Raw genomic sequence first — 24,493 nt, forward strand, 5'->3', positions numbered from 1 at the left:
TTTCGGGCGAGCTTTTTTCGGGGGTGGGGGGCGGCTCAGATGCGGCAGGACCGGCCAGGCCGGGACCCGCTCTCAGTGGGGAGCGGGAGAGGCGGGAGCGCCCGCGGGCAGGGGTCACCGGGGCCGGCCCTGCGGGGCGGGCCGACGCGCCCCAGCGGAGCTCGGGGACGAACCAGAAGTCGTGGTCAGGAGCCGGCGTGGGTGGGGGAGGCGGAGAGCAGCGATCCACCTGGGCGACGTGGCAGCCATTCCGTACTCCCCGAGACCCCTCCCCATTCGGCCGCCCACCCGCCCTCTCGCGGCTGGTTGCTGCGAGGTTGCTCTTCCCCGGCCGGACGGAGAGCGGCAGTGTCTCCCTGCCAGGCGCCCGCCGCGCGTCGCCCCCCCCGCTGCCGCCGCTGCTCGCCAGCCCTGCGCCGTGCCGGAGAGCGCAGTGGCGGCGGCGCGAAAGGGCTGCGGAATCGCGGCGCTGCGTCTCACACTCGACGACGCGGCCTCGGCCTCGACGCCCTCCGCCCGTTCCCGGAGCAGGTAAAGGCGGCGGGTGGGAGGCGGGGCGGCGGGACTGGGCTGAGGGTCCGGGAGGGAAGGAATCCCGGAGTCCCCGAATCCGAGCGGAGGGCCTGAGGTAAGCGGCGGGAGGCGCTGCCACCGAAACCCCAATCCCCGAACGTGGGGGCCGGCGCGGGTAGTCCGGCCCGCGGGCCCGGTCGCCCGGACGGAAGGGAAGTGAGGCGTCGGTGAGAGGCGGGCCATGGCGCGCCGCCCGAGGTCGGGCGAAGGCGGAAGCCGCGGCCGCTTTCCCGGCCCCCCAGTCCCTGGCGGGCCTCCAGGCCCTTGACACACCCCTCTCGCCCCCAGTAGCTTCCCTGTCAGTTCCCGCCCGGACTTGACCTCGAGGCCCTCCGAGCGTCTTCGGCTTTTCCCAGGCGGATCCTTCTTGGAACTTCGGGCCACCCTCCCGAGCACGCAGTCCTAGCAGAGCTGTTTATTTACTCACTTCCAATCCAAACACAGCCTCTCCGCACGTTCCGAGTTTGGATACTGCGGGGAGGCATTCCCGGTTCCCGGTGTCTGTGCCGCTTGGATCGTCGTCCACACCCCCTCCCCCACGGCAACTTTGATCCTCGTTGGGTCCCTCCTTGAGCCCTACCGTGATCCGGACCCTCTCACAGGGGTCCGTGTGGAAGTCCGTCTTAGATAGAGTGAGTCACTCGACCTGGGGCAGTTTATTTCTTAAGCTCTTGGTTAAAACGTGGTGTTTTTTGGTTTTGTTTTTTTCTCTCCGAAAGAGAGCTAGAGTAATTTTTTAAAAAGTGTAAACGCCGGATCGCGCTCACTGTTGGCTTTAAAGAATCTTCTTTTCGGCAACAGTCTTTAGAGCTAGGATCCGATATTTGTGGCACGGACAGGTTTGTACACATTCTCGCCATGCAGTGGTTGTAATGTCTCCATAGCACAGTTCTGACTTGAAGGTAGGATTGGTTGGTTTTTCTACTCGACATCTTTAAGCCAATCAAGAAGCGCAGCTTGCCTGGAAACTGGATAACTCAGAAAAGGTGGGGATTGGTTGAGCTCAGAGAAGAAAATCCTGGACATGAACCTGGCTTCTCAGAAAAAACTGATTTGCAGCTGCCTCTCTTCCCCCACTTAAAAAAAAATGTTACCTTTTCATCTCAACAGCAGGCTTTTCATTCATTTTTTTTTTATTCCCACCGTTTTTCTATCAAACGCCCAGCTCTCTTTTTAACTCATTTTAACTTTAATCCTTCAGTTTTCAATGAAAGAATCCTTAAACGCCTTAAGAAATGTAAACATCATGTGTTTGTGTTTTGATAATAAGCGTGGTTTAATTTTCTTACGTTGTCTGTTGTTAAAGGTCAGAAATTAAATCAACAATTTTTTGTTCCTGTGCCAGAGCCTTTATTATTCAAGTGGCTGTGCTAGGATGGGGGGCTGCCATGATGGAGATGGTGAAAAGAATAGGAAAGAAGTGGCTGCTTTTCTGCATGGATGCTACACTTTAGTTCATGAAAAAAGACTAACGTATAAAACAAACAAAACTCAGGACAAATCAGCATTTAGTACTTACGAATGTCAGTTTGTGCACCTGTTGACTTTAGTTGCTTTGAAGGGGAGAGTAAAGAGGACCGAGCACTGGACTTCATATAGAAAAAGTAGGCTTAAGTTATGGAATGTTTTTTTCTTTATTAAAGTAGGCACAGTATCTGTACACAATAGAGGCAAAATAAATATTATCAGTGTAGATGCATGTTTTTAATACTATCTGAGGAGTTTCCTTCTCTTAAAATCTCCCCTTTCTTCTTGATTATCAATGGTTATGCATGTCTTTTGATATGCAAAGCAGTTAGAAGAGAGCTACCATCTTTGCCTTCCTTCTATTCAGCTTTTTATATGCAAACTCACATTCTAAGTCTTGGGAATAATCTTAGTTTGTCAGGTCAAACATTAAATCTTAGCAGATCACATTATTAAATGCCTTTAGTAGTAGTTTTATTAGGAATTAAAGAAGAGATTGAAGGTTTTTTTTAATATATTTATCATGCCAGTCTGTGAGTAAGCCAAACGTCATTAGAATTATATCTGGGGCTTCCCTGGTGGCGCAGTGGTTGAGTATCCACCTGCCAATGCAGGGGACATGGGTTTGATCCCTGGTCCGGGAAGATCCCACATGCCGCAGAGCAACTAAGCCAGTGCGCCACAACTACTGAGCCTGTGCTCTAGAGCCCATGAGCCACAACTACTGAGCCCGTGCGCCGCAACTACTGAAGCCCGCGCGCCTAGAGCCGGTGCTCCACAAGAGAAGCCACTGCAATGAGAAGCCCGCTCACTGCAACGAAGAGTAGCCCCCTCTCGCCACAACTAGAGAAAGCCCGCGTGCAGCAACGAAGACCCAACACAGCCAAAAATAAATAAATAAAATAAATAAATTAGAAAAAAAAGAATTATATCTGGACTCTTGACTTTTAATAACAATCTTTCCATCTTTTATCGGATTTTTGTAGCCATACTATTTAATTGTATAATGCTACTTTCATAATATGATATAGTATTTAGTAGAATGAATTTCCCCTATGTGTCTTTAAAATTTTTTTTAATATATCTGCTCTATTTATTAAATTTAAGAATTAGTTTTGGAGACTGACATGAATAATACTTAATTCTTCTGTTCTGAAGCAGGGTATCTTTAAAAAATTTTTTTCTTTTGTCTTTAAATTTGTTTTTTCCACCTGTAGTGTCTTCACTGTTCTCCGTGTCCTCCTCCCCCTAAACTCTGTGCTAACCTACTTCAAGATTTAGGTGATACATGTTGTAAAGTCTTCTTTCCTTCCTTCCCCGAGCAGAGATAATCACGTACTCATTGTATTACCTCTGAACCGTTACATACTTACTGCTATATTGAGCTACCTCCTCCCTATAGTAACTGAGTTTCACTGAATTTTACTCAATTTTTTTCTCTAACACTAGTCCCAAAGCTATAGTTGTATAGGTATTGAATAAATATTGGCATGAATAAAGGAGATATTTTACTTTAAAAAATATTTTTCCCAGTTACTATCTCTGTATGCTGATAATTCTTAAATCTCCAACCCAAAGCTCTTTCCTGATAACCGACTCGTATATCATCTACCTTCATGACATGTTCATTTGTATGCTCCCACAGGTAACTCAGACTGAGCATATCCCAAGCTGTAGTTATTATCAACCTTCCCTCTCCCAGCCTCAAACCAAAAGTATGAAACAGACTACGTCTTCTTTCTAGGGGAAGATTAAATGAGATAATGCATGTGTGCTAAGAATTCAGTAAATAGTAGGCGCTGCTAATAATAACTTGGCAGAAACATGGGCTATTCCTTTTCCTCTCTTTTTCGCTTCGTATTCTGATTGATCACTGAGCCCTGTTGAATTTTTTCTCCTTAATATCTCTTGAACCTGTGCCTTTTCCTCTATTCCCAAGGCTAACATCCAACTCCATGGTTAGCATCATCTCTTACCTGGATTGCCGCAATAGCCTCCTAAGTGGTATCCCTTCTTCCAGTCTTGCCTTGCAATCCACTTTTCCCACTGTAGCCAGAGTAATCTGTCTAACGCATTTAAACCTGTAACTCCCCTGCTAAAAACTTTTTTTTTTTTTTTTTGCCACACCGTGCGACTGTGGGATCTTAGTTCCCTGCACCCCTGCAGTGGAAGCAGGGAGTCCTAACCACTGGACTGCCAGGCAAGTCCTAAAACATTTTTTGTGTGTGTGACTTTTCATTGCCTTCAGGATAAAATCTGAACTTTAAAAAAATTTATTTATTTACTTATTTTTGGCTGCGTTGGGTCTTCGTTGCTGTGCACAGGCTTTCTCTAGTTGCAGCGAGAGGGGGCTACTCTTTGTTGCAGTGCATGGGCTTCTCACTGCGGCGGTGGCTTCTCTTGTCGTGGAGCATGGGCTCTAGGTGCGCGGGCTTCAGTACTTGTGGCACGTGGGCTCAGTAGTTGTGGCTCGCGGCCTCTAGAGCACAGGCTCAGTAGTTGTGGCGCACGGGCTTAGTTGCTCCACAGCGTGTGGGATCTTCCCGGACCAGGGCTCGAACCCGTGTCCCCTGCATTGGCAGGTGGATTCTTAACCACTGTGCCACCAGGGAAGCCCCTGAACTTCTTAATTTGGCTTTCAGGATCATGATCTGGCATGTTTACTTCTTCATCCTCTGTCACTTTCTCCTTTTACCCTCAATGTGCTGCTAGTCATAAACAGTTACTTGGATTTCTCCCTCAAGATGCCACATTTGTTAAATCTAGGCCTGAGTACAGAAGCCTTCCTCTGTCTGGAATGCCTTCCCTAGCTCCCTGCTTCCTTCCCCTTTGGTTTTGTTAGCTGATACTTATCTTTCAGGTCTCCATAGAGGTGATGACCTCTCTAGGGAAGCCAGCCCTCTACTTGTTTGCCTAGCATTCTACATTCTCATTGTAATTGCTTATTGTTATCTCACCATGTACTGGTTAGGGTGTAACAAAGAAAGAGGTAAATTGACTATCTTAAAAAATGATGTGAAGGACTTCCCTGGTGGTCCAGTGGTTAAAACTCCATGCTTCCACGGCAGGGGGCACTGGTTCGATCCCTGGTCAGGGAAGATCCTGCATGCTGCGTGGCATGGCCAAAAAAAAAAAAAAAAAGGGCTTCCCTGGTGGTGCAGTGGTTGAGAGTCCGCCTGCCGATGCAGGGGACACGGGTTCGTGCCCCGGTCCGGGAAGATCCCACATGCCGCGGAGCGGCTGGGCCCGTGAACCATGGCCGCTGAGCCTGCGCGTCCGGAGCCTGTGCTCCGCAATGGGGAGAGGCCAAAACAGTGAGAAGCCCGCGCACCGCAAAAAAAAAAAGATGTGATTTGCATAGAGTGTATTTAAAAGGGAATTAAATAGCAATTTGGGGGTTTACCTAGTAGGGAAGAGAAAGACATTATATCTGATAGGTGAAAGTTTTCTAAGTAGGAAAGGCATATTAAGTAGGTCCTTTTACAGTTTCAGTGAAGTATACCTTTACGTATAATTTCCATCTTATTCAGTTTCTCTGAATATTAGTTAGAGGTTATTAGTTAGGACTTTTTGGATTGCAAATAACAGAGATACAGTTTGAAATGGCCTATGGATGGAAAAGTTACTGGTTCAATAACCATATAACAGAAAGTGTATGGATAGAGATGACCATAAGGAGCTAAGGTGGGAACTTGCCCATAGTTAGATCCTTCCTATAATTTTTTTTTTTTTTTTTTTTTTTTTGGCTGCACCCCGCAGCACGTGTGATCTTAGTTCCCTGACCTGGGACCTGGCAGTGAAAGCGCCGAGTCCTAACCACTAGTTCTAACCACTAGTCCTAACCACTGGCGCCATCTCTCCTACTGCAGATAATGCTTCTTCACAAAGTGAGACCTGGTTCCTGGCACACAGGCTTACCTACTTAGAGACTCATGTCAGAGGATCTAGATAGAGTTGCTCACATGCCTGTCCTTTAACCAGTTCCTGCAGCTGAGGGGATGAGGTACTATGCCTAGTTCAGCCTAGATCATGTGATGTGCTTACTTATATAGCCAGGGGTCTATTAGCAGGAATCAGGCCCCTGGTGGAGTAGGGGAGGAGAAGGAGTTCTGGGCAGACACAAAGAATATCCGTTCTAAATCTTAACCACCCTTCTGACTTTCAATTTATTTTCCTAGATATTTTATTCATGGGAAAGAGATGCCCTGGGTTATGGACCTGAGTATTCCAGGTACCGAAATGGTAAGTCCAGTATTTTAAAGAACTAAATTGGCTTTTTGGTTTGTGCTGGCATATAACAAATATTTGTTAAGGTTTTGTTTGCTAAATAGAAACACATTGTGAGATGCTTATAGACTAGTAGTCTAAACAAATAAATACAAAGGTGCTAAGGTAGAGGTGTATCTAGGATGCAGTGGCAGCTCTGTGTAAATCAGACTTTGGGATAGTGGAAAACTTTCCTGAAAGAAAGTTAATTGAGGCAAGAAATATGGGTTGGGTGGGATGGGGTAGAGGGACTTTTGGGGTAGAATATGTGTGAGGCACAGAGATATGAGATGGGCCAGGGGCCCATCTATCTAATTATTTGGGAAACAAATAATTAGATACAGGAGGGGTAGAGAGTACCTGGGGAGGAGTAGAGGAAGAGGACGGTAGGGGTAGGTAAAGGGCCAAATCATAGAAGTCCTTGAATGGTTTACCAAGGAGTTGGAACTTGATCTTGAAAGCAGTGGGGTCATTGAAGCATTTTAAGCTGGAACTCTCAGGCTTGAAGTGCCTGTGTAATATACACGTGAATATGTCTGTCAGGCAGATCTCGGAGAGACAGCAGTGAGCGGTCCTGAAGAGAGATCTTAGTTCTCTGCCCAGGAATTGAATCTGGGTAGCCTGGATGAAAACCAGGAATCCTAGCTGCTAGACCACCAGGGGCTAGAGGCTAGAAGCAAAGTGGCCCTGGCTCTTGCCCCGGTTTGAAAGCAGGAATGTTTCAAGGAGGCAAAAACTGTAAAAACAGGTACAAATTTTATTATTAGAGACACAACACAACAAGTGGGAGAGCACACAGAGAAACAGTTTGTTTATTTAAGCCTGAAGCAAGGCAGAAATACACACCTGGAGAGAAAGGGTATGAGTCTCTTCTTTAATGAGGAGGAGCGCAGTAAAGAGGTGATTTAAATCACTTATATAGGACAGTCCTTCCGGGTCTTTGTTTACTTTAGGCCAGTAATCTTGTTTCTTTTTTCATATCTGACCTGTCCTAGGACTCTCCCCAGCATGGGTGCGCAACTTTTTGCTAAGATGGATTCCACCGCAGAGGGCTGTTGGGGGTATGTCCACACTTATTATGGGGTGGCGCCCCCTCCCTTTTTGACCCCTCAAGGAGCTTTCCTGTGTATGTGCAGACAGGGAAGTTTTTGTAGACCTCAGGAGTGGTCATCTTATCTTTTTACTTCAGCAAACTCAGCTCTTGCCACTAACTTTGTCCTTGGAGTGTCTAGGGAAAACAAAGCTTCAATTTTACTCCACTTGACAAACACCAGCTGTCTAGCCCAGGGGCCCATCTATCTCCTATCTCAAGGCAGTTAACTATATTGGAGTTTGGGAGAGAATTCTTGGCTGGAGTCATAGGTACTGAAGCCATGGATTTGGATGGGCCTAGAAAAAGGTGGTGGAGCAGAAGGTTGGGAACAGAACCCAGGGTAACAATGACACTGAAAGAGTGAGCATGAGATGACACTGAAAGAGTGAGCATGAGAAAAGCAATCAATGAAGGAGACTGAGAAGGGGCAGCCAGAGAAAAACCAGTAGATGTAGGCGGCAGATTGCATTGGATCAAGAAGTCAACAGAAAGTGGGAAGTTGAAACAATAAATTGTAAACTACTTTTATTTTAAGGAACTGAAACTATCTAGGAAATACTGTGAGTTTGGATAGTGTGAGTTAAGAATACGCTTCATTGTTATCAATTCAGGGTGTATTGAGAAACCAAATTTCAAACAGTTTTTCCACTACAGGAATTTGAACTTTTTAGAATTAGAATTTTTAAATATAGGGAGAAGATGATGGAGGCTTTTTGGAGGGTAGTAGTTGGTAGGAAAGAAGTGGTTGAATAGGGCATGGATATGGTTTATGTACAATCAGTCATATTGGGGTGTACAGAACACCTAGTAGATTATTCTGCGTATAGTTTCTGGAGCTATAAAGATTCAGTAAATCTATTTTATCAGGAGACCTAGAGTTGATAAATGATGGTGTAGTTGTAATTAAATTTATACTTCTTGGGATTTCTATTTGTGATTTTCTTTACTGTTCTATTTCTGACTTAACCTCTCTTGAGTGAACATTTTCTTTCCCTTCTCTTACATTTGTTTTTCTTTGTAGTTAAACCCCTTATAGATTTTTTAAAATTGTAATAAACATATAACAAAATGTATCATCTTAACTATTTTTAAGTGAACAGTATAGTAGTGTTAATAATACAGTAAGTCCCCTACATATGAACAAGTTCCATTCTGAGAACGTGTTCATAAGTCCAGCAAAGTTAGCCTGGGGGCCTCCCTGGTGGCGCAGTGGTTGAGAGTCCGCCTGCCGATGCAGGGGATACGGGTTCGTGCCCCGGTCTGGGAAGATCCCACATGCCGCGGAGCGGCTGGGCCCGTGAGCCATGGCCGCTGAGCCTGTGCGTCCGGAGCCTGTGCTCCGCAACGGGAGAGGCCACAACAGTGAGAGGCCCGCGTACAGCAAAAAAAAAAAAAAAAAAAAAAAAGTTAGCCTGGGTACCCAACTAACAATCGGCTGTATAGTACTGTAATATAATAGATTTATAATACTTTTCACACAAATAATACATAAAAAAACAAAAAGTAAACATTTTTAATCTTACAGTACAGTACCTTGAAAAGTACAGTAGTACTGTACAACAGCTGGCATACAGGGGCTGGCATCGAGTGAACAGGCAAGAAGGGTTACTGACTGGAGGAGGGAGAGGAGGTGGGAGATGGTACAGCTGAAGGATCGTCAGCAATAGGAGATGGAGGGCAAGCTGCAGTTTTACTCACGCCTTACTTGATTGGACATGCGAGCACATGTTTGTATCTTTGGAAGTTCACAACTTGGAGGTTTGTATGGAGGGGACTTACTGTATATACATGGTTAATACAACAGGTCTGTAGAACTTTTTCATCTTGCAGAACTGAAACTCTGTACCCATTGAACAACCCCCCCTTCCCCACCTCACCTCTAGCCCCTGGCATCTGTCATCCTACTTTGTAAGAGTTTGACTACTATATTTGTTTATTGAGGTATAGTTAATGGACAATATTATATGTTTCAGGTGTACAACATAGTGATTGACCATTTTTAAAGGTTATACTCCATTTATAGTTATTATAAAATATTGGCTATAGTCCCTGTGTTGCACAATATATCCTTGTAGCTTATATATATATACACATATATTTAAACATCTTTATTGGAGTATAACTGCTTTACAATGGTGTGTCAGTTTCTGCTTTATAACAAAGTGAATCAGTTATACATGTACATATGTCCCCATATCTCCTCCCTCTTGCGTCTCCCTCACTCCCACCCTCCCTATCCCACCCCTCTAGGTGGTCACAAAGCACTGAGCTGATCTCCCTGTGCTATGCGGCTGCTTCCCACTAGCTATCTGTTTTACGTTTGGTAGTGTATATATGTCCATGCCACTCTCTCACTTCGTCCAAGCTTACCCTTCCTCCTCCCCATATCCTCAAGTCCATTCTCTAGTAGGTCTGCATCTTTATTCCCGTCTTGCCCCTACGTTCTTCTGACCTCTTTTTTTTTTTTAGATTCCATATATATGTGTTAGCATATGGCTCGTAGCTTATATTATACATAGTAGTTTGTACCTCTTAACTCCCTACACCTATCTTGCCCCTCACCCCCTTCCCTCTCCCCACTGGTAACCACAGATTTGTTTTCTATATCTGTGAATCTGTTTCTTTTTGTTATATTCATTAGTTTGTTTTATTTTTTAGATTTCACATATAAGTGGTATCATACAGTACTTGTCTTTCTCTGACTTATTTCCCTTAGCATAATATCCTCCAAGTTTATCCATGTTGTTGCAAATGGCAAAATTTCATTCTTTTTTATGGATGAGTAGTGTTCCATTGTGTATATCTTCTTTACCTATTCATCTGTTGATGGACACTTAGGTTACTTCCATATCTTGGCAATTGTAAATAGTGCTGCTGTGACCACTGGGGTGCATCTATCTTTTCCAATAAGTGTTTTCATTTTTTCTCACATATACCGAGGAGTAGAATTGCTGGGTCATATGGTAGTTCTAATTTTAGTTTTTTGAGAAACCTCCATACTGTTTTCCACAGTGGCTGCACCAATTTACATTTGCGAGGGTTCCCTTTTTTCCACATACTCACCAACATTTGTTATTTGTGTTCTTTTTTTTTTTTAATTAAAAAAAATTATTTATTTAATTTATTTATTTTTGGCTATGTTGGGTCTTCGTTGCTGCACATGGGCTTTCTCTAGTTGAGGCAAGCAGGGGCTACTCTTTGTTGCAGAGCGTGGGCTTCTCGTTGCAGTTGCAGAGCACAGGCTCTAGGCATGTGGGCTTCAGTAGTTGTGGTGCACAGGCTCAGTAGTTATAGCTTGTAGGCTCTAGAGCGCAGGCTCAGTAGTTGTGGCACGTGGGCTCAGCTGCTCCGCAGCATGTGGGATCTTCCCGGACCAGGGCTCGAACCCATGTCCCCTGCATTGGAAGGCAGATTATTAACCACTGCACCACCAGGGAAGCCCCTGTGTTTTTTTGTTTTTTGGTTTTTTGGTTTTTTTTGCAGTACGCGGGCCTCTCACTGCTGTGGCCTCTCCCCTTGCGGAGCACAGGCTCCAGACGCGCAGGCTCAGTGGCCATGGCTCACGGGCCCAGCCGCTCCCCGGCATGTGGGATCCTCCCAGACCGGGGCGCGAACCCGTGTCCCCTGCATCAGCAGGCGGACTCTCAACCACTGCACCACCAGGGAAGCCCCTGTGTTTTTTTTTGATGATAGCCATTCTGACAGGTGTGAGGTGACATCTTTTTTTTTTTTTAAGTCTTTATCAAATTTGTTACAATATTGCTTCTGCTTTATGTTTTGGTTTTTTGGGAGCGAGGCATGTGAGACCTTAGCTCCCTGACCAATCAAACCCGCACCCACCCTGCATTGGAAGGCGAAGTCTTAACCACTGGACTGTCAGGGAAGTCCCTCATGTGGTGTTTTTTTTTTTTTTTTTTTTTTTAGGTACGCGGGCCTCTCTTTGTGGCCTCTCCCGTTGCGGAGCACAGGCTCTGGACGCGCAGGCTCAGTAGTTGTGGCTCACGGGCCTAGTTGCTCCACGGCATGTGAGATCCTCCCAGACCAGGGCTCAAACCCTTGTCCCCTGCATTAGCAGGCAGATTCTCAACCACTGCGCCACCAGGGAAGCCCCACTCATGTGGTTTTAATTTGCATTTCTCTGATTATTAATGATGTTCTGTAGGCCATCTGTATGGAACTTGACTACTTTAGAAACCTCATATAAGTAGAATCATACACTATTTGTCTTTTGGTGACTGGCATATTTCACTTAGCATAATGTCCTCAGGGTTCATCTATGTTAGAGCATATGACAGGATTTCCTTCTTTTTAGAGGCTGCATAATATTTCATTATGTATATGTGTGTGTGTGTGTATCCCACATTTTCTTTCTTTTTATTTATTTGGCTGCATTGGGTCTTAGTTGTGGTGTGCAGGCTTCTCTCTAGTTGTGGCGCACGGGCTCCAAAGTGCAAGGGCTCAGTAGTTGTGGTGTGCAGACTTAGTTGCCCTGCGACATGTGGGATCTTAGTTCCCTGCCCAGGGATTGAACCCTCATTCCCTGCATTGGAAGGAAGATTCTTAACCACTGGACCACCAAGGAAGTCCTTCCCACTTTTCTTAATCCAGTTTTCTATTGATGAACATTTAGGTTGCACGAACTTTTTTTTTTTTAATTACTTTTATGTTCTTCTGTATCAGCTAGTCTGCTGTCAACTCCTTGTGTGTATTTCATTTCAATTATTGTATCTTTCAGCTCTTACTGGTTCTTTTTTATATTTTCTTGTTTCTTGTTAAAATTCTCACTGTGTTCATCTCAATTTTTTCCAAGTTCAGTTAGCATTCTTATTACTAATGCATTGAACTTTTTATCTGGTAAATTATTTATCTGTTTCATTGGCTGTTTTCTTTTTCCCCAGGGTTTTTTTTTTCTTATTTTTTCATTTGAAAGAAGTCCCTTTGTCGTCTCATTTTGTTTAACTCACTCTGTCTCTATGAATTTAGGATACGTATCCCAATCTTGAAGGGGTGTCCTCTGCATGTGAGTATGGGTCACATCTTCCCAGGGTGTGCTGGAAGCTATCACCTTGGTGTGAGGTGGGACTAGAGACTGAGAGGCTAGAGCCAGAGACAGGTGTGAACTGGGGCTTCTCCCATGTTCAGTGGCCATCACCGCCCTATTATGGGCATTGTCAGGTCCCAAGTGTTGGAGTTAGAAATCCTGAGGGTCAGGTCCTAGCTGGTCTGTTCTCTCTAAGTGTGCACTCTCCCCATGCCTGGCAATGGGGAGCAGCATTGAAGCAAGAGGAGCTGGGTCGTGTGCCTGGTCCAGGCTGGGACACATGCTGGGACAGTTCTGGTATGCCAGTCAGAGCTCAAGACAGCTCCCTATCCAACATCTCCATGAGCACTAGCAATGGCTGCCCTTACCCCTTTGAGTACAGTGCTGGGCCCAAGTTGGCTCTGTCCCCCAAGTGTGAGATTGCATGGACTTTTAATTTGCTTCTACCTCTTGACTATTGTGAATAATGCTGCAGTGAACATGGGTGTGCAAATCTCTCTTGGAGATCCTGTTTTCAATTCTTTTGGATGTATGCACAAAAGTGGGATTGCTGGATCATATTCTATTTTTACTTTTCTGAAGAACCTCCATATCATTTTTCATAGTAGCTGCACCGTTTTACATTCCCACCAACAGTACACAATAACTTTATTTATTTATTTATTTGGCTGCATTGGGTCTTCGTTGCTGCGCGTGGGCTTTCTCTAGTTGCGGCGAGTGGGGGCTACTCTTGGTTGCAGTGCGCAGGCTTCTCATTGCGGTGGCTTCTGTTGTTGCAGAGCATGGGCTCAGTAGTTGTGGCTTGTGGCTCTAGAGTGCAGGCTCAGTAGTTGTGGCGGACGGGCTTAGTTGCTCCACAGCATGTGGGATCTTCCCGGACCAGGGACTGAACCCATGTCCGCTGCATTGGCAGGCAGATTCTTAACCACTGCACCACCAGGAAAGTCCCCACAATAACTTTAACTTTTTTTTTTTTTCCCTCAAGGTTGCTTTGGCTATTTGGGGTTCTCTTAATTTTTTTTTAAATTTTTATTTATTTATTATTTATTTTATTTTATTTTTGGCTGTGTTGGGTCTTTATTTCTGTGCGTGGGCTTTCTCTAGTTGCGGTGAGCGGGGGCCACTCTTCATTGCGGTACGTGGGCCTTTCACTGTTGCGGCCTCTCTTGTTGCAGAGCACAAGCTCCAGACGTGCGCAGGCTCAGTAGTTGTGGCTCACAGGCCCAGTTGCTCTGCGGCATGTGGGATCTTCCCAGACCAGGGCTCGAACCCATGTCCCCTGCATTGGCAGGCAGATTCTCAACCACTGTGCCACCAGGGAAGCCCTCTTCTCTTAATTTTTATCCTTTAAAAATTTTTCTTTGATTTTCTTCCTTCCCTTACCACATGATTGAATTTTTCTTTTTCTTAGAACACATATGTAACCCGATACAACCTTTAAAATATGGAGTGTGCCCTGCTTTTATTAAAACTTGGTATATTTGAATTCAGAGTTTCAAATTAAGGGTTGGTATTTGAATTTAAAAAGGATTTTTTACTTTGTAGAGGTAAACAAACCAGTTTACTTGAAGCATGGTACATATTAAAAACTTTTATTAGCAAAATACATAGACATATATATAGAAAAGTAGAATAGTACATTGAACTCATGTAAACCCACCTCCTAGATTTAATGATTACTAATATTTTGCTACATTTGCTTTATATATGTGTATATTTCTATGTATATATAAATTTCCTGAGCATTTTAAAAGTAAATGGTGACAAATGAGGGTTTTTTTCTTTTTGTGTACTATACATTTGTGTTATAAATGTTATATGTATTTTGAACTTTGATAATTTCATTTAAGGATTTAGCTTGAAATTTACTCTTTTAAAAATTCATAAGATGTATTATCTTTGACATATCTTCCAGAAAAAGGATATTCTATATAACCACAAAACCATTATCATTCCTAGCAAAATTATCAATAATTCCCTAATATGTAATACTTGTACCATATTCAGATTTCTCTAATTGTTCCAAAGACATCTTTTATTGCCTTTAAAAAAAATAAGAAAATCTAGTCAAGAGCTACCCATTGTATCTGGCTGTCTCTTGAGTCTTTTTTAATTATAGAACTGTCTCTAACCTACCCATCCCCTTTACCACCCTCCCTCCTCCTCCCCATAATATAGATTTGTTGGCTCTGTTGAGAATGTCTGACATTTTGTATTGCTGATCGTTTCTTCATGGTCAGTATAACTTTTTCCTCTATCCCCTATATTTCATATAAACTGGGAGTGAGATTTAAAGGTGTTTCAGATTCAGGTTAAACATTTTTGGAAGAGTAGTTCATTTAGCAGTGCTGTGTACTCATATTGTTTCACTTACAGGCATGTAATGTTTAGTTGTCCCACCATGTGGATGCTGTGTTTGATCACCAGGCCAAGGTGATGACAACCAGATCGTTTTATTGTAAAATTATGTTTGTCTTTTTATATCTTGCAAATAATCTGTGGCATGGTACTTTGGCACCAGGTATGTCTCTATCAACCTTTCACCTAATGATTTTAGCCTTCATTGATGATTGTTGGTGATTCTTCATCAGCTATTTAATTATGGTTTACAATATGGTAATTAGTTTTAGATCCTATTACATAGTTGTCTTCAATAAAGAAGGTTTCCCTCATCAATTAGCGCTATTTTGTTGCCTTGAAATAATGTTCTACTTAAAAGGCAGAATAAATGCTTAGGTCTTTCCCTTTATATAACCATTTCCAGAGTGTAATAGTCACCTCTAATGGCTGTGGATGAAGTTGGTCTTTTTTCTTTACTTTGTGGTTTTCTCTTTGGAATATGATATATATCTATATTATAAATATTGTATATATTTTGGACTTTGATTTCATTTGGGATTACTGTTTGATATAAATTTGCTTTTGTTACATATGTATATAATATATCATCATTTACATTTTTTTTAATAGTAAGAAGACATTATGTTGGATAACAGGAAGAGCTGTAGAGTTTGCATGTGTCAGCTGTGGCCTTAATAAGCACATTGATAGCATCAGTGATAGACAGATGGTAAGTTTATTGAAGTCTAGAGTGAGTATATTTTACACATAGGTTTTCAAGCTTTTATTTACATATGAGTGATTAAAGAAATCTCTCATAAGAAGGAAAATGTAATCACATATTTTGTTACTAGAATTTCTCAAAGAGCTTGTGGTTGCATAAAACATGCTGACCCAAGAAGTCTAAAGAACTGTATTGTGGTTTTCCCATTTAATGTGTGTTTTGGTGTCTTTGCTTCTAAAATACCACTTCTCACTCCTTCATATTTTACATATTTTAGCCATCCACAGATATTTTTTGTGCACCTATTTTATGTATGGGACTATGACTAAATGCCAAATTGGAGTAGTATGTATCATAATCTGTGTTCTCAAGGAACATGGCTAATTGGGGAAATAAACACATACAGATGAAAATATGTCAGTAAAACCAACAATGTGAGAATCTAAAATATCTAAGGAAGATTAGTACTGGTAGTAAGTAATGAAGGAATATAGAAAGTGTTGAAGAATTGTAGAGAAATACTCTTTCCTGCCATTCTTTGGCCCAAAGCTGTATATGGTTCAGCAACTGGCTTTTCCCCTTAAGAATATGTCTCAGAGATCTTTGTGGTTTCTACATTATACCTTCAACTTTTTCATAGCTGCATAGTATTCCAAAGCATGATTTTTTTTTTTTGCCATAATTTATTTAACCATTCTTTATCAATAGTTAGTATGTCCAGTTATTACTTATAATAGTTCTTATGACAGATGGATGCATTTTAAGATTATTCGTTACCTTAATTTGGTTACATTTTCTATAAATACTGTCTTTTTTAGTGACACACCCTTTGGTGAGATTTAGTATCTACCTTCAGCTTATCAAGCAGTAGGCTTAAAATCATCTTGTAGGGTAACTTAATCCCCAGTAAAGATTGATGGTATTGGTTCTTGGTAGCAATTGTTTCTGAGAGAGATGTTTTCTGATCTTGTCTGGGATTGTGCCATGTTTGAGTCTTCTAACTTTCCTGTATGTTCCTTATAGAGAGATGATTTTTGTTTTCGTTCCTTTTATGGTGGTTTTAAAGAGCTAAAATACTATTGGTATATTTGATTGTTAGTATCAGTTTTCTTAGGCCTGTTATTTCTAGATGGTTGATACTGAGTATTAAATGGAATATCTTTCTTGACTGTTATAGAAATTTATTTCTGGTTATTTTTCCATAAAGGTAAGTTCTTTAAAATTACTAGCCTTTAAAATATATACATGTAACAGATTTATTCATAAAATGATACAGGAAATTTTTTAAGTGTTAGGACTGTGTTGATGATGTAGTTTTTAGTAGGAAAGTTTTTTCCTGAAGTGGTGTTTATTGGTATATCCACTTTAATGGCAGTACTGACCATTACCATACCACTGTTAGAGTTCATGTTCACTTCTACTACTATTTATAGACTTCATGTTCACCCTGAATTTTTTTTTAATGGTTAAAAGAACATATATCGTTATCTGTTAAAAAAAAAAAAGGAACTAGAGTTAATAAGACCTCTGCCTATCATGCTGAAATATTTTAATGATAATCTGTGAGCAAGTATGTATTGGTTAGCTTCTCTCAGGTTAAAACTGAATAATAGAGGTAGAAGAGCTTGGAAAATGTGTATATGAAATTTATATATATATTCATGGTATCGCTATTAATAACAATTTATATTATTTGTTTTTAGGTTCTTCATTTGAGAACCAGCCCTTTCATATTTCTCCATAATATATCAAACCTTCTTACACATCCTAATTTCCCATATCCTTTTAGAATATTTAGGTCAGGTATGTATATGAAGAAGCTGCACAAGCTTGTTTAAACTAGTGTATTAATGAGGCCTTCTTTATGGAAAAATGAAGATATATAAAATCAGGTGATAAAAGTTAAATGTGAACATTACTTAGTGAATAAATAGGATTGAAGTAAACTGGATCTACAGAGCGATTGGGAGGTAGTGTCAGCTATGTATGTTTTTTTTTGGCAGTACGCGGGCCTCTCACTGTTGTGGCCTGTCCCCTTACAGAGCACAGGCTCCGGACGCGCAGGCTCAGTGGCCATGGCTCACGGGCCCAGCCGCTCCGCGGCATGTGGGATCTTCCCGGACCGGGGCAGCAGACTCTCAACCACTGCGCCACCAGGGAAGCCCAGCTATGTATGTTTTTATACTTAAGAGTTTCTTCCCTATACTGGTTGGATACTTAAACTGCCTATATGTTTAGATCCTTTTCCATATAGGTAGACACAATAAAAAAAGGGGTGGAAGGATATATAGTTTGCAAGCTGGAGGAAGTGTATAGGGAAGTCCAGGATTCAGCTTTAATTGATATTAGTGGTTGTTTTTTCCCGTGATGATGAAAGAATGTATATATTATAGATTATTTGGAAAATGCAAAAAGTAGTTTGTAAAAGGTAGATTAAAAAAAGTAGTAGTTAAAAATAAAGTTACCATTATCCAGGATTTCCTTTCCAATCTAATGTAGTCCAGTCCCATTTAGGTGTCTGTATAAATTATATTCAGTTTTGTGTCTTGCTTTCTTTTTTAACATAGTTTTTTAAAAAAACTCTAGTTAATATTATCCAAAATAGGGGCTTCCCTGGTGGCACAGTGGTTGAGAGTCCGCCTGCCGATTCAGGGGACACGGGTTCGTGTCCCGGTCCTGGAAAATCCCACATGCCGCGGAGCGGCTGGGCCAGTGAGCCATGGCCACTGAGCCTGCACGTCCGGAGCCTGTGCTCCGCAATGGGAGAGGCCGCGACAGTGAGCGGCCCGGTACCGCAAAAATATATATATATATATTATCCAAAATATAGTCTTTAATGGCTGTATAAAGTTCCATCTTATGAATCTACAGGGATATTGTATCTAGTAGAGTCTAGCAAACCTGGGTTCAGATCCCAGTTTTGCTACTTAAGAGCCTTAAGCCTGATAACTTACTTTTTCTAGTCCTTAGTTTTCTTACTTGTGAAATAGGCATAATATTAATTACTGTTTTAAGAATTAAGTAAAATCATGATCTTAACATTCTAGCTGGCATATGTTAAGTATTTAATACATTGTACTTACCATCATCAGATAGTTTTTTATCATTTCTTTCTCACCAAATATTTAGTTGTTTTCCATTTTTCTTTGTAAAAAGTTACGGTATTTTGAACATCTCTATATAAATATTTATGTAAATCTGTGATTATTATTATTATTTTTGTTTTTTTGCGGTACGCGGGCCTCTCACTGTTGTGGCCTCTCCCGTTGCGGAGCACAGGCTCCAGATGCGCAGGCTCAGTAGCCATGGCTCACGGGCCCGGCCGCTTCACGGCATGTGGGGTCCTTCCAGACCTGGGCACGAACCCGTGTCCCCTGCATCGGCAGGCAGACTCTCAACCACTGCGCCACCAGGGAAGCCCTGTGATTATTTTTTATGATGAGTTCCTAGAAGTAGAATCTAAAAAATGGGTCAAAAAATATAAGTAAGCTAAAATTTCTTGATACATAGTGCCATTTTGCTTTTTAGAAAGGTTATACCAGTTTACACTCATCACAATGTATAAGAATTTTTATTTTACTCTAGCCTTGCTAACACTGGCTATTGTCATTTTTAAAAGCTATGTTTGATTTAATAGGCAATATAAAAATGTTTTAATCCTATATTATCTCTTTTAATTTAGTTTTATTAATGGGTTAAACTTTTTTTTTTTTTTTTTTTTTTTTTTTTTTTGCTGTACGCGGGCCTCTCACTTGTTGTGGCCTCTCCCGTTGCGGAGCACAGGCTCCGGACGCACAGGCCCAGCAGCCATGGCTCACGGGCCCAGCCGCTCCGCGGCACATGGGATCCCCCCAGACCGGGGCACGAACCCGCATCCCCTGCATCGGCAGGCGGACTCTCAACCACTGCGCCACCAGGGAGGCCCTGGGTTAAACTTTTTAATGTTTATTATTTCTGTTTCTTCTTAGAATTCTGTACCTTAGAATTCTGTTGCTTTCTTGTTCTTGGTTCTTTTTCCCTGCCTTAATCCTTTATTCATCAGAAATTTATTGAGTGCTTACTATGTATTAGACATTGTTTTAGTATTGGTATTTAATTTTGATATTTACTATAGTTTAGTGATGGCAATGCAGGAGTGAACAGAATTGACAAAAACATTTTTTTTCAAAGAGCTTACTTTTAGTGTCGTATACAGGCATTAAACAAAATAAACATCTAAATTATAGAGTGATAACTGCTTTGAAGCAAAAAATAATGAAAGGGAGATGGAGAGAACTGTGTGTGTGCACGATTTTACACTGGGTGGTTAGGGAAAGCCTCACTACAAAGGTGCCATGAGTAAAGTCTTGTAAAAAGCAAGTCAGATACATATCTCGGGGGTGGGGAAGAGTACATTTCTGGCTATGAATCAAGTGTAAGGGCAGTAAAGCAGGAGAATACTGGGTGAGTTTAAGAAAGAGCAAGAAGGAGAGTAGCAAGAAATGACTTGAGAGAGTTATTAGGGAACCAGACTGTTTAGGATTGTAACTAGGCCATTTTAAGAAACCTGGGCTTTTACTCTGCATGAGATGCAGAGCTATTGGAGGTTTTAAAGCAAAGAAGTGACCTGATTTGACTTATGATCTACTGATTCAGTGCACTCCCTGTCAGTGTACTGTCTGATGTTGCAGAAATTGACGAGCTGACTCTAAATTTCACATGGGAAATGCAAGGGGCCCGGAATTGCAAAACAGTCTTGGAAAAGGAGAACAAAGTTGGAAGACTCACATTTCCTAATTTTAAGACTTACTGCAAAGCACAATAATCAGGACAGTGTGATACTGGCATAAGAATAGACATATAGATGAATGAAATAGAACTGAGAGTCAAGCAGTAAACTCTTATTCTCATGGTCAGTTGATTTTCAGCAAGGGTACCAAGACCATTCAGTGGGGAAAGAATAGTATTTTCAACCAGTGGTGATGGGACAACTGGATATCCACATGCAAAAGAATTAACTTGGACCCCTGTCTTACACCATATACAAAAATTAACTCAAAATGGATTGAAGACCTAAATGTAAGAGCTAAAACTACAAAATTCTTAGAAGAAAGCATGGCACATATCTCTGTGACCTTGGTTTAGGCAATGGTTTCTTAGGACACCAAAAGTGTAAATGACAAAAAAAAATTCATAAAGATAAAAAATATGCTTCGAAGGACACCATCAAGAAAGTGAAAAAGACAACCCATAGAATGGGAGAAAGTATTTTATATTTGATAAAGGACTTGTATCCAGAAATATAAGGAACTCTTAAAGCTCAGTAATATAGACAAGTAACCCTTAAATTTAAAAATGGGCAAAGGATCTGAATAGACATTTCTTCAGAGAAGATATACGAATGCCAATAAGCACATAAGTGATGGTCAACGTTAGTTATTAGGGAAATGCAAGTTAAAGCCACAATGAGATACTATTAGGATGGCCATAATCAAAAAGAGGGACAATAACAGGTGTTGGTGAGATTGTAGAGAAATGGGAATCCACATACAATACTGATAGAAATTGAAAATGGTGCAGCCACTTTGGGAAACAGTTTGGCACTTCCTCAGAAGGTTAAACATAGAGTTACCACATGATCTGAATATACGTTGAATTTAGAACTGGCAAGATTTGCTGAATGATTAGACATGAGGTGTGAGGGAAAGAGGAGGCAAAAATGACTCAGTTTTTTTGGCCTCAGCAACTGGAAACTGCTATTGCTGCAGTTGAGAGGATTGTAGTTAGGAGGGGTCTGCAGTGGAGGATCAGAAGATCACTTAGACACGCTTGGTTTGAGATGTCTATTGGATACACAAAGTGGAGATGTTCAGTGGGTAGTTTGGTGTGGGTATGGAGTCAGGGAAGAGGTGCAGATTGGAGATGTAAATTAGTTAGCATTTTGTTAGTGTTTAAAGCCATGGAGAGATCACCAAAGGAGTGGGTAAGCCTAGAAATGCTCCACTGTTTCCAAATTGAGTGATGAGGAAATCCTGAGAGTGGCACTGTCCTGAGAAGAAGATAATGTTAAAAAGTTCTTTGGAGGAGGTATTTATCAGCTGAGTAATTGCGGCTAATAGGTCTAGACCATTAGATTTAATTTCATTTTCTCAATGTTGGTGTTAAAGAGATATACAGTCTGGCAACCTTGCTAAATTATCTGGGTAATCCAACAGATAATCTGTAAATTCTTTTGGATTTCATATGCACTCAATTTTAGTGTCTGAATAACGATGGTTCTATTTCTTCCTTTCCAATCTTTAGAACTTTTATTTCCTTTTCAAGTCTTAATGCTCTGGCCATGAGCTCTGGTACACTGTAGTTGATTATATGACTTTTCTTCTTTATTTTGTTAATATCAGGAATTGCATTAGTTGACTTTCAAATATATTTTTTAAATTAATTAATTAATTTTATTTTTGGCTGTGTTGTATCTTCGTTGCTCGCGTGGGCTTTCTCTAGTTGCAGCGAGCAGGGGCTACTCTTCAAAATTATAAGCCTATTTCACTCATGAAAATAGATACAAAATTCCTAAACAAAATATTAAAAGTAGTAATACATAAATTATGAGTGATGTTACATAAAATACAAAAATTAGTGACTGATAAGAATAATGCATCACTAATCTGAATTAATTTTAAGAATATAAGGTTGTCAAAATATTTGAAAGTCAGGCTTCCCTGGTGGCGCAGTGGTTAAGAATCTGCCTGCCGGGCTTCCCTGGTGGCGCAGTGGTTGAGAGTCCGCCTGCCGATGCAGGGGACGCGGGTTCCTGCCCCGGTTCGGGAAGATCCCATATGCCGCGGAGTGGCTAAGCCCGTGAGCCATGGCCGCTGAACCTGTGCGTCCGGAGCCTGTGCTCCGCAATGGGAGAGGTCACAACAGTGAGAGGCCCGCGTACTGCAAAAAAAAAAAAAAAAAAAGAATGTTAAATAAATGGGGACCATTCAGTATATAGCCTTTTGGGATTGACTTTTTGTACTCAGCATAATTCTTTGGAATTTCATCCAGGTCTTGTATATCAATAGTATATTTTCTTTTTATTGCTGACTAGTACTTCATGAATGGAAGTAACATAGTTTGTTTAACCATGTTACCCATTGAAGGGCATCTGAACTGTTTTCTAGTTTTTGGTTATAATGAATAAAAGCTGCTACAAACATTTGTGTGCAAGTTTTTGGGTGAACATAATTTTTCATTTCTTAGAGATAAGCGCCCAGAAGTGTAATTGCTTAATTGTATGGTAGTTGCAGGTTTAGTTTAAGAAACTGCCAAACTGTTGTCCAGAGTGGCTTTACCATTTTACATTCCCATCAGCAGCATATGAGCCATCCAGTTTCTCTGCATCCTTGCCAGGATTTGGTGTTGTCATTATTCTTTATGTTAGCCAACTTAATAAATGTGTAAGTAATATTTCATTGTAGTTTTAAATTGCATTTACTTAATGGCTAATGATGTTGTAATCTTTTATGTGCCTATTTGTCATCTGTATATCCTTTCGGTGTAATGTTTTTTTCTGTTTTTTTCCCCCCATTTTCTAACTGAATTATTTGTTACTTTTCCCCCTCTGATTTAATTAATCAATTTATTTATTTATTTTAAAATGTATTTATTTTTGGCTGCGTGGGGTCTTCATTGCTGCGTGTGGACTTTCTCTATTTGCGGCGAGCGGGGACTACTTTTCGTTGTGGTGCACGTGCGTCACATTGTGGTGGCTTCTCTTGTTGCAGAGCATGGGCTTTAGGCACGTGGGCTTGAATAGTTGTGGTGTGTGGGCTCAGTAATTGTGGTTCGTGGGCTCTAGAGCACAGTCTCAGTAGTTGTGGCACACGGGCTTAGTTGCTGTGCAGCATGTGGGATCTTCCTGGACCAGGGCTCAAACCTGTGTCCCCTGCATTGGCAGGTGGATTCTTAACCACTGTGCCACCAGGGAAGTCCCTGTTTTTACTTTTGAGTTTTGATAAAGTTCTTTTATATATTTTAGATTCTAGTCCTATGTTAGATACATGGTATGCAAGCATTTTCTCTGTCACTTTTCCTTTCATCCCCTTAACAAGGTTCTTCACAGAACAAAAGTTTTAAATTTTGATGAAGTACAGTTTATCAGTTTTTCCTTTTATGGATCATACTTTTGGTGTTTTTGCCTAGCCCTAGATCCTGAAGATTTTCTTCTTTTTTTTTTTTTTTCTAAAAGTTTTATAGTTTTATGGATTTAAGTCCTTGGTCCATTTTTTTTTTTTTTTTTTTTTTACTTTTTATTTTATATTGGAGTATAGCTGATTAACAGTGTTGTGATAGTTTCAGGTGCACAGCAAAGGGACTCAGCCATACATATACATGTATCCGTTCTCCCCCCAACTCCCCTCCCATCCAGGCTGCCACATAACATTGAGAAGAGTTCCCTCCTTGATCATTTTGAGTTATTATTATTTTTTAATAAAGTGTGAGACTTACTTAGGTCAAGGTTTATTTATTTTTTATTTTTTATTTTTTTAATTTTTTTTTTGCGGTACGCGGGCCTCTCACTGCTGTGGCCTCTCCCGTTGCAGAACACAGGCTCCGGACGCGCAGGCTCAGCGGCCATGGCTCACGGGCCCAGCCGCTCCGCGGCATGTGGGATCTTCCCAGACCGGGGCACGAACCCGTGTCCCCTGCACCGGCAGGCGGACTCTCAACCACTGCGCCACCAGGGAAGCCCCTAAGGTTTATTTTTTTATCTGTGGATGTCTACCTGCTCCAGTTCCATTTATTGAAAAGGCTATATTTTCTCTATTGAATTGCTTTTGCACTTTTGTCAGAAGTCAGTTGGGCATATTCATGCTGGTCTATTTCTGGGTTCTCTCGTCTGTTTCCAAATCTATAATCTGTTCTCAGATCTATATGTCTGTCCCTCCCCTGATACCATACAGTCTTGATAAGTTTAGCTTTATAACAAGTCTTATAATTGAGTTGACTGATTCCTCTTGCTCTA

The 24,493-nt window shown here is 41.5% G+C and overlaps 1 protein-coding gene across 7 annotated transcripts in view; it reads left to right on the forward strand.

Moving 5' to 3' along the window:
• N4BP2 (NEDD4 binding protein 2) overlaps positions 1 to 24,493 on the forward strand; it is an 85,533-nt gene continuing 61,040 nt past the window's right edge. For 3 of the 7 annotated variants that reach the window (XM_082611496.1, XM_082611499.1, XM_082611498.1), the window contains exons 1-2: positions 3 to 531; positions 6,219 to 6,282. In XM_082611496.1, the coding sequence (XP_082467622.1) occupies positions 40 to 531; positions 6,219 to 6,282 (556 nt within the window). In that variant the 5' untranslated portion in view covers positions 3 to 39. Of the gene's footprint in view, positions 532 to 6,218; positions 6,283 to 15,421; positions 15,511 to 17,341; positions 17,676 to 24,493 lie in introns of those variants that run through there. The other 4 variants (XM_082611505.1, XM_082611497.1, XM_082611502.1 and 1 more) reach the window with 3 other exon arrangements.

Source organism: Mesoplodon mirus (assembly GCF_964341445.2).
Source record: "Mesoplodon mirus genome assembly, chromosome: 2".
NCBI lineage: Eukaryota > Metazoa > Chordata > Mammalia > Artiodactyla > Ziphiidae > Mesoplodon > Mesoplodon mirus.